Source organism: Abramis brama, assembly GCF_963993115.1.
Source record: "Abramis brama genome assembly, chromosome: 14".
In the NCBI taxonomy this organism is placed as follows: domain Eukaryota; kingdom Metazoa; phylum Chordata; class Actinopteri; order Cypriniformes; family Leuciscidae; genus Abramis; species Abramis brama.
This window is the reverse complement of record NC_139976.1, coordinates 31847739-31859274: the sequence shown is the minus strand read 5'-3', so window position 1 is coordinate 31859274 and position 11536 is coordinate 31847739. Positions and strand designations below refer to the sequence as shown.

The 11536-nt window shown below is 36.2% G+C and overlaps 1 protein-coding gene across 1 annotated transcript; it reads right to left on the bottom strand.

The window, feature by feature from the left end:
- Positions 1-874: 874 nt before the first annotated feature.
- Positions 875-9362, bottom strand: slc16a9b (solute carrier family 16 member 9b). Its single transcript, XM_084134749.1, has 6 exons — positions 8726-9362; positions 7498-7717; positions 6833-6976; positions 5886-5981; positions 3460-4296; positions 875-2085 (listed from the first exon to the last, which is right to left on the bottom strand). Exons 2-6 carry the CDS (start codon positions 7700-7702, stop codon positions 1901-1903), a joined length of 1467 nt encoding a protein of 488 aa, XP_083990875.1. The 5' UTR covers positions 7703-7717; positions 8726-9362; the 3' UTR covers positions 875-1900.
- Between the last annotated feature and the right edge of the window lie 2174 nt (positions 9363-11536).

The window sequence follows — 11536 nt, the reverse complement described above, 5'->3', positions numbered from 1 at the left end:
CAAGGTTAGGCATTTCATTTATTGCTATCTCCTGAATTAGTTAAGTTGTCCCTCAATGATCATGTTAACTATGTCTGAATTTCCACAACGTCTGTTTTTGAATCAACTTACCTGTTGAAATGTAGATTAGGCTACTGCTGACGGTGGATCTCCCTTCCAAGCAATTTACTAGCGTTGCCATAGGCTTTTGCCACCCGGAAGAACGTCTGTTATTGTTGTGACGTCATGGTGAATTGTCGTATTGTGGACAGCCTAAGGCACACCTGTGCAATAATCATGCTGTCTAATCAGCATCTTGATATGCCACACCTGTGAGGTGGATGGATTATCTCGGCAAAGGAGAAGTGCTCACTAACACAGATTTATACAGATTTGTGAACAATATTTGAGAGAAATTGGCCTTTTGTGTACGTAGAACAAGTCTCAGATCTTTGAGTTCAGCTCATGAAAAATGGGGGCAAAAGTGTTGCGTTTATAATTTTGTTCAGTGTAGATAAATCTGGGAATCAGTCTAGTGTTTTGTTTCAACTTGTGTTGAACAATATTCTATTCTAGGTTATGCAGAGTAATATCTATCACAGCTTCGATTTGATTACATATATAAACATCAAAAACTATTTGTATCATCATTTTACAACCTTTATCAAAACCTGCAGGCAAACAAACACTGGTGACTGCATAAATGGACCTCTGATTGCATTCACTATGGTTACTGTTTCCATGGAGATGACAAGGCCACCTCTCATGGCAGTCTAATGAAACCCAGTGCAAATCTTTACAGTAGGCTAAGTCCGGCATTGTTTGCATTTTGCGTGAACAGGCCATGACTAGTGTTGAAAAAATAGGCTGTTAAAAAAGAAAACTGGCTATAAAGCAAGCAACAATTATATCATCAATACTTTAATTATAAAAAACATACAAATGCAAATAAAACAATAAAAGAAACATAAATAATAATGGCACTACATCTAAAGGTGCCATAACCAGAAAGATTCCTGTAATCGTTTTTTACAGTGGTGGAGCAAATATATACCCATGTGTCCTATTCCACTTTTCACTGTTCCTTGAATATTAAAAACATATTTCAAGTAACAATGTCTTTCCAAGATTAAAAACAAAACAAAAACAAAAAACAAGAAAGCAGTACAAAATACAAACATACACAGCCTATTGCAAAACGTGTAAAACAGTCAATAAGAGCTGGTATTTAAAAAAGTATACAAATAAAGAAATTAAAAGATGGCTAAACTGCTATTAAACAACCTGACAGCATTTTCACAGATACATATTCCTTAATAGCATGTGGTTTTAAATCAACTACAGACAATAGTCTGTCACTAAGAAATCCTTTTTTTTTTTTTTTATAAAAAACAAGGCATAAACATAAAAGCAACAAATCAAACACAATAAATAACTCAACAACAATCATAACTTTGGTACAGCACAAAACATTGATTATCACCCGTCCAAATACTGAAGAATGTTTTTCAGATTGTGGAATAATCAAATATAAAAATGACATTAATTTGCTGTTTAGTGTAGTGAAGTCTTGTACGTCTATAGAAAGAAAGAAAAAAACAGTCATCTCATGAAACTTGAGATGTTTGAAAACATTGTTTCACTAAAATCGGTGACACGTGGTACTGAAGACTCCCATCTCTATTTATTCCAATCCGTACAGTAAACAAAACAAATCTAAAAGAGTGTTCTGAAAGCAAGACCAGAGCCTCCTAAAACAAGGCCACAAGTCTAAGCATGGTCCTGTCTTCATTTTCTAGAATTCTTCAGTGTAACATGCTGAGTAAAAACATCCAGCTGACATGTTCAGCGGCTTCAGCTTTTTTGTTATTACAGTGTGAGAATTCATCTTCTGTACAGCAGTTAATCTTGTATTCATGCTTCAGGCCACTGTTGCCACTTTGTCATAGTCATTAGTGTATTCTGTGTCTGGCGTATTGGTTTCATCCTGGTTCTTGTTCCAACAGGACAAAGCCGAGAGAAAAAGGCCAGCTCCTCCCAGCAGCACGAAGCTCCCACTGAAGTAGAATGCCAGGTCGTAGGAGTGCATCCAGTCGTAAATCCAGCCTGGAGTGAGAAACCAAACAAGTGGCAGAGTTACAATACTGTATCTCACTCCACAGGTAAACCTGCTGACTCTTTACTCTAGGCACATTTACAACTTAATCAAGAATTCATTTACAACTTAATCAAGAATGTAGCATTATAATTTTCATTTATGAAAGTATAATTATATGGAATCAAATTCAAACAGCTAATCATAAAAATATTTGAATGTCACCTGGGTCAGTGAAAAAAAAAGTGTCCAAAATAAAGGAAAATAATCTTTTAAAAATATAGTTTAAAACGCATTTTGGAAATGTACTCTTTGTATTTACGTTGGTTTCATGTGTTCAAGTGTTTCATAAAAAAAAAAAAAAAAAGTTTACATTTAATAACAAATACATCTAAATCTTTATTTTTAAAAGGTTATATGTGTATACAGTATATATACAAATATGCTACATGACTAAAGGAAACAAGACAAAGAAAAAGCGCTGTGGCGTTCCCTTTTGCCAGAAGCGTCAACATTTAGCCTATAATGCACTTTGATTTTGGTGCCGCTCCAACTGTTGATCTGACTGTCCAAATATGCGGAAGTTTGATGCGGAAGTTTCAAAATTATGCTCTCTAAAATGTCATGTGGTGTAACCACCAAGGTAAAAGCAATATCATATTTTCCTTACAACTTAAATACATGTGATTTCACACATCTTAATCATTCTTTTAAAACAAGTTATTAAATGATGCATGTTTTGCTGACAAATAAACAGACATACATCTTTGTGTAATAGGTAACAGAGAAGTTAATTTACATATACTACTGACATTGTAACAATACAAAGCTGGTTGAAAATCAGAGAACCTATCCTTTAATTCAGGAATTAAAGACATATTCATTATAGAAGAGTTGTATTGCATATTTGAATTGCAATTTTCATGTATTTTTGGATAAACAAATAGATCCTGGCAAAAAAGGAATGTCATTGACCCATCTATATAAATGTATTCATATATATTTAATTAATTAACTTTAATTTTACGTATAGTGGAAAAACACATAATGTCCCAAAATGGTCTATTTTATGCCAAAGTATTCCAAATAAATCTTTATCCCCAAGTCATTCCAATTCAGCATCCTGTGGTTTATGTGACCAATTCCCACTGATGAATTGAAAAGAAGCTGATTCTTAAATTCTATTCTTCCCAACTTCTGGTCTGTACTAATTAATTTGCTAATAACTGAAGTGAACTTCCAATTCAAAATCCCACTGATGAACTGAAAAGAAAAGATTTTGGCCAATCTCTGGTCCGTGCTAATTCATTTGTGAATTAAGTTCATTATAAAGGCTTGCATAGCGTCTGAACTAAAATCATGGCAACAAGTAAAAAAAAAATTACCTGCGACAGGTGGTCCGAGCATTATACTAAATCCACCAAAGAACATCAAGATCCCATATGCCTCAGTCAGATGATCCATTCCCACAACCTTAGTGGTCATGTAGGGTACGACGGACCAGTTTCCAGAAAAGAAGCCCAGCACCGCTGAGATGACCTGCAGCCCAGTGTAGTTCTTGGTGACGGGGATAATGAGAAGAGCCACCCCTGAGCCCAGCAGGGTGAAGCTGTACAGAAAGATGCTGTTCATCCAGTGGATGTCCATCGTGATGCCCAGCAACAGCTTCCCCACTCCTGCAGCAATGGACATGATGGAGACCAGCGGGATGGTGCTGATGCCATCGACCAGACCCTCGCTCTGGGCCAAATCCTCCAGGAAGAGAAGAGGAGTGTACGCACCCAGGCAATACGCAAACAAAGACATGCACATGGCCGAGAAGACCCTGTTCTGAAGCAGTTTCCCTGTCGACTTCAAGTATTCTAAGTACTCCTTCTGTTTCTTCTTTATGAGCCGCACAAACGCCACATAACTCAGGAGGCTCTTCTCGTACGGTGGAGGCTCTTTCGTCTCTCCGGTGATGAGAACGTTGACGGACTGGTTTTTCTTGATGGGGTCCTCCACGACAGGGCTCTTTTCCAGAACCTTCTCCTCTGCCTTCTCGACCAGCGCTGCTCTCTGTTTCAGGTAGTAGGCCGGCAGGTGCAGTGGTCTCATGAGTCCAGCACAGGCGATGATGTTTAGTGCAAAACAGCCAATTAGCAAAAGACAGCCGTCGAGTCCAAAGAGTGCAATGAACTCATTCTGTGCCGTAGCGTAGAGAAAACCTCCAATACTTGTACCTGGAAACATGAGAAGGATTGAGTTGGCTTACTTTAATTGGATATGAATGTTATTAGTACTATGGCTGCATGATTAATCGAAGTAAAAACGAAATTGTGATATGGCTTAGTGCGATTATCAAATTGCAAAGGCTGTGATTTAATTAATCCCTCTGGTGCTCTTCGGTCATTTTTGAATGAAAAATTGTACGTTTTTTTTTGTTGTTGTTGTTGTTTTACTTCATTGGAATGGTCCGAAATTTGGTAAAGGTTTTGGTACTTGCTATGCGAACACACACACACAAAATCATGGACATGATTCGAAAAGGTTAAATGGTCCTGTAAAAAATAGTCACACTTGTGCTCCTCGCGTCAAAAATGACCACATTGGAAATTAATTGGAAACAATTTTTATCTAGTGAAATATTTTGGTACTGCAGCCAAACAAAATCTTACTGAAAGCTAATTTTTTGAGATATCAAGCTCAAATTTCAAACACAACTTGTTTTGATTTATGGTTTTGATTTTCTTGCAGTTTTAGAGTAAAACGTGATTTTGAAAATATATTTTATATATAAATTGAAAATAGTATCTTTGTGCATTTTTCATAACAATATATTGTTACAACATAACAACAATTCTGTTACTTTTTTTAAATTCACTTTCTTTAAACTTTTTTCACTTCAGCAATAATCTGCCAAGTGTTGTAATTGTACAATTTACATTTTTGACCGACACGTGAAGAGGACCAGAGGGTTAGAGTTTCCTAATTTTGTTTTGAAGGTCTCCTAAAATGGGTTTACATGCATACTTGTCTAAAACGAATTTTAGACAACATGAACCAAACTCTTCCAGGCCTCAGCTACAACTACAGTGTTTGAGGGTGGGTCAAAGTAGATGTTTCTTTTGTGAGCAGCCAACAAAGCTAGGCTGGCATTATGCTGATTTGTCACAAACGTCTGTAGGTTCGTGCAGGAAGCAAGACTGAAATTACAGTTGACTCGTTCCAGGCAGTTCAGAGTAGGTTCTTTATTTTGGGAGACAATAACTCCATTTATCGTTCACTTTGATCTTAGAAAGCAGGGCACTGTGTTCTTACATGTGAGCAGCTCATTATTATTCACAGACACTGCTGCTCTTTGCATTTGGGAACGCAACATTGTAATGATAAGTGCTTATCAACAATAGAGAATATATGGCCAAATTGTGCAGCCCTGCAAACCTGGAATATTTTTCACATTTTATATCATAATCGCAATTCTTATTAGAAAAATCACAATACGATTTCCCCCCCAAATTATGCAGCCCTAATAAGTACTATTTTTACACATTTTAGAAAAATAGTACTCATGAAAACTATTTTTTATATATTCCTTTTTTTTTAAACCGCATTGAAGGAGTTCACATGTGCTACATATTTCCCCATCCGATCCTACTCATCCATTTGTAATAAATAAATAGTTACATTTATAAAATGTCAGCTTTGTATAGAAATTTATATTCATGCTTTGAGATGTTTTTAAAATTATGAGAAACATAAATTTAGTCAAGTGTGTCTAAACATTGGACTAGTAGTGTATTATTTTCAACTGATCATATATTTAGCCTACCTGTTGTAATAATGCCGAGAGCGAGACCGCGTCTCTTGTCAAAATACTGGCAAGTGATGGTTACAGTAGCAGCATAAACAAGTCCACAGCCTAGTCCTGTAAAATAAAAGTGTGAGGTTAAAGAAAAGTTCACCTGCTCATTTAATCTTCATTATAATCAACTATAATAAAGGCAAACAGATTTGTGTTGCTGTCCAAGAAAAGACCATACTCAAACTCTAAATATCCCCCTAAACCACAGAATAATTGAAGGGTTAGTTCACCCAAAAATGAAAATTCTGTCATTAATTACTCACCCTCATGTCGTTCCAAACCCTTCAGACTTTTGTTCATCTTCAGAACACTGAAATGAAGATCTTTTTGATGAAATCTGAGAGGTTGGTTTTGAAATTGGTTCTCGCACGTCAAGGGAACATTTGACCTTCCGTTTACCGCAACTAATGTGTGAGTTGATGAATATTTAAATTTCTAAATTCAATCTGTTCATCACATAAAGCGATCGAGTCTCTTCAGAAAATTTGGACTAAACCGCTCAATTCATATTGATTAGTTTTACGATCTCTTTATGAACTTTTTGAAGCGTCAAAGTGGTAGTTGCGTGGACTGCCAATGAAGGGACAGAAAGCTCTCAGATTTCATCAAAAATATCTTCATTTGTGTTCTGAAGATGAACAAAAGTCATACGGGTTTGAAACGACATGAAGGTGAGTAATTAATAACAGAATTTTCATTTTTGGGTGAACTACCCCTTTAAGTTAATAATACATTTATAGATATAATAGGTATTAAAATAGGATTTAATATGCCAATAAATATGGCGACTTTTTAATGTTTTAATACATTTTGAGCAAATATTGTGAAAATAAGTGCATTTAATTTTTAGCAAAATGTTTTGCATTATATCGTCCATCAGCCCACATTCAGACTTTGAAATGTGAGATACTTACCAACAACTATCCCATAGGAAAATATGAGAAACTGAACATTGGGTGCAAAAGCGCTCAGCATAAGCCCTCCGGAGACCATGACCCCGCTGAAGATGGTTACGGGCCTGGCCCCGAAGTTCACAACACAGGCACTGCAGATGGGACCTGTGCAAAAGGACAAAAGCATCACCTTATTAGAGAATGGGAAACTCAAAATAGAAATACAATCAATAACTGCTTAAAAAAATCTGATGTAAGCCGAGGCATTTAACCAGGCAGATTTGAAGTGCAGATTTTGATTGACTTATGAAAGCACAGGACATGACATCAAATGTCCCACTGACACAAACCGAAAATCATTAGTCACAATTGTAGCCCTATTGATTTGACACGCTACTCTTTATTTTATATTGGTAAACAAGTTTCATAATGAAAAACAAGGTCAAAGACTTATAATAAAAGAATGAGAAACTTTTCATTTAATAATTGCTCAGTATTTATAGTTTGAAGCTGAATTATGATCATATGGAGTTGGAAAGCATAGTCATTACACTCATTGTGGTTAGTTATGTTTATGTTTACCATGGTATATTTACCCGGAACAAAGGGGAAAAATGCAATGCTTATCTTTATGCAGGGTAGATTTATTAAGCATAAAGTATCTCGTTTCAATGTTGAAAACTTACTAGCAATGAGTCCGACCCCAGACACGAGAGAGCCGACCCACGCTGTTGTGCCTTTGCCATCCTGGAAGGTGTTCAGCCATTCCGGGTAAAGCACCCCCACGGACTGAGGCGAGCCGTAGGCCAGGAGCTGACCCATGAAAGAGGCAACCACAATGGCCCAACCCCATCCACCGTCCGGGGCTTGCTTTGTGTTCCCTGCGCTCATGTTTACACTGGGCTCCTGTGGCGAAAAACACATTTAAAGACATCGTTCAGACAAAAAATTACATTTCATTTCTTTCACACACACACACGTTATCATGTTTATGGGGACTTCCCATAGACATGATTTTTATACTGTATATAAACTGTACATTCTTTCCCCTTACACTAACCCTACCCATAAACCTTCCCATCACAGAAAACTTTCTGCATTTTTACATTTTCAAAAAACAGAATTTAGTAGCCTATGATTTATAAGCTGTTGGTCATGGGGACCAAATAAAATCCCCACAAGGATTTCGGGTATTGCCATCTTCCCCATATTGAAGGGTTTACCAGGCAACACAATTATTAATTTATCTGATTTTATTCGTGGAGGAACATATCTTGCATTTCAACCTCACCTTAACTTCTTACATAAAGAACAACCCCAAAGAACAAGGTGTGCGGAATGCGCGTAAAAGCAGCGCAGAACGCAGAGTTCAGGAGCGCGCACGGTTGCAGCTGTGCGCTCATCCGCGCTCCTGAACTCTTGTGAAGTCAAGTCACCTTTATTTATACAGCGCTTTATATAATACACAGATAGTTTCAAAACAGCGATAGCAGGAAATGATGCATTTGGCTGTTGTTCAGCTGAAGCCAGTTCAGTGTCGATTCGGTTCCGTTATAAAGATCATCAGTAATTAAATGAGTTAATTTCATCTATAATGCAATTCTGCAAAAAATGATGTCATCGTCCAACTCAGTTCAGTTCACATAGAACAGTACAGTAATATTTTTTAATACTCGTACTGCTTAATTTTCAACATACGCCTATGTTTTTGTTTAATTTCACACAAATACAAACTGTTGTGAATATTATCAACGTAAAAAACAACAACTGAAAACAACAATGAAAAACGTAGGCTATAGGTTACATTTAAAGCTGAAAACCTGTTTGCTTTTTGTGATGTGAATATCCAATATATTAAAGAATAGTACTATTAAAAACATTGTCTCACTAAGAGATTGAAAGTAAAAGCTTTACCTCCCCAACCGCGAAATGATGATGATTTCCGTGGTAAAATTCAGTTCAGGATGTTGAACTGGCTCTATGGACAATCCGGTGTTATGATTTTAAATGTCATATCATATCATTGTGTCATAATGTGAGATGACCGCTGTGAATGATTGTGGATGTGTTGGTCTGCAACATCCCGGTCTGTCTTCATCATTGTGCGGTGTGTTCTGCATGAGCTCCAGCTTTTGTTGCCAGGCGTTTAAACCGGTTTGAAGCTGTTCTCGCTGGCCTAGCTTCACATTTCGATGCTCTAACTTCCTTTCTTATTCTGTGACAATAAACACAGCACGGCTGCAGTCAACCCGACATTGACCAATTCCCGTTAAACACTTAAACGATTACTTTTCGCCACTGTTGAAATGATAAATACCATTATATATTTACAGGAAGCATCCGCTGTGTGACACCGAAGGTAGAATGGGTAACGTTAGTTTTCCTGTGACATGGATAATGTATATAGACTGCGTTCATGGAATTTGCTTAATTTGACAAGTTTAATTTGAATTCTTACAGTAGAATAAATTGTAAACACATGCCACGTGCATCTTTATGTATGTGCGATGCAGTTCCAGTCCGAACCGGTTGATGATGACAATACAGCCGTGACACGTGTTACCGGGATCATCTGCCTCCTTTCACATCTTAAAGGGACCATAGTCTACACTTCAGAAGCGTATTTTATAACTCCACTTATGTGTCATTTAAAAGAAAAAAAAAGCATTGCACCCAAAACTGTCCTTTAAAATTAAAGTTCACTCCAAAATGATTTTGAAATTATACAAAATGTATTCACCCTTAACCAACAAGATAACTAGAAGTCTCTATGCTCATTACGCCTGCAATTATTTGATTAAAAATACAGAAAAAACAACAATATTGTGAAATATTATTACAATTGAAAATAATGGTTTTCTATTTGAATATACTTTAAAATATAATTTATTTGTGATGCAAAGGCGAATTTTCATCAGCCATAACTCCAGTCTTCAGTGTCACATGACCTTCAGAAATCATTCTAAGCTGCTTTGATACTTTCATTGATAAATAAAGTTTAAAACAGCATTTATCTTTTTTTGAATCTATTTAACACATCCTTTCTGAATAAAATTATTAATTTCTTTTTTTTTTTTAAAGAAAGAATAAAGTACTGACCCAAACTTTTGAACGGTAGTGTATATTGTTACAAAATATTTATATTTTAAATAAATGCTGTTCTTTTCTAACTTTTTATTCATCAAAGAATTCTGAAAAAAAGTTTCACAGGTTATAAAAAAAATATTAAGCAGCACAACTGTTTCCAACATTGATAATAAATCTGCATATCAGAATGATTTCTGAAGGATCATGTGTGTGAAGAATGTGAAGACTGGAGTAATGATGCTGAAAATTCAGCTTTGCATCAAATAAATTAATTATATTTTAAAGTATATTCCAATAGAAAACCATTATTTTAAATTATAATATTTTAGTTTTTTTCTGTATATTTGATCAAATAAATGCAGGCTTAATGAACATGAGACTTCTTTCAAAAACAGTAATGTTTCCAAACTTTTGACTGGTTCTTTCTTTCTTTCTATTTTTATGAAGAGAGAGAAAGTTGATGGTGATTTACATTTATAGGTAATATAAGTGACAAAAGAATGACAAGTACATTTTCCATATGGTTAGGAAAAATGCATTTAAAGCAATACAATGCCTTAATGGAAAAGTTACTGCAGTGTGAGTGTGTACAGTATTGTTGCAGAGTTCAAGAGATCAAGCTATTCTCATGCAATTTCCAGCTCTTTACTATCCATTTCGACATCACACACGGTACATAAATATAAACTTCAAAATGCACATTTTTAAATCACACATCTTTATCAAATCAGGCCCTTGAGATTCTGCCAGTGGGAAAGACACTCGTGCTAAATTTCTCACAGTATCAGAGCGAGGTCTTTTGTACAGAGAATGCACTGCAAAGATAAAGCCCAGTGCAACAATCCGTGGGAACAAAAAGAAAACCACAAGACCAAAAGCTGCCAGGAAAGTTTCCTCACAGTACTCCCTCAAAATATCTCAAATACCTTTAAGAAAACATTAATACTTGAATATGTTATGCGACCTGCAGTTTAGGTTGAAACATTTGCTAAGAAAAATAGTGAGATTGAAGATGATGTGTAACAATATCACGTTTACAACCAACACAGTGAAGAGGTGGTACATTTACATTTAGCAGACGCTTTTATCCAAAGCGACTTACAAATTAGGACTAAATTAAGCGAGTCATCATGAAGAGGCAAGAACAACGCAAGAAGTGCTCAAAATACAAAGTTCAGGCATTATTCAGAGTAGCATAAGCCCGATAAGTGAGGTTTTAAAGGGAAAGGGAAGTTTTTTTTGTATTTTTTTTTTATGAGGTTAAGTGCTCACGGAAGAGATGGCTTTTCAGCTGTCTTTTGAATGTTGTCAGGGATTCTGCTTTCCGGATGAGGGTGGGGAGAGTGTTCCACCAGCATGGAACTGTGAATGAGAATGTTCTGGAAAGTGATTTTGTGGCTTTCTGTGATGGGACCACGAGACGTCGCTTGTTGACTGATCGTAGGCGTCTGGTAGGGATGTAGACTCGTAGGAGTGAGTGAAAGTAGGAGGGAGCTGAGCCTGTGGTAATTTCACAATGCAATTCAACCAGCAGAACAATGTCAAAGCATTCATATTTAAGGCATTTAGCAGATCCTTTTATCCAAACTGACATAAAAAAAAGTGATTTATCTTCACATAAGAAAGACATTTTTCTGC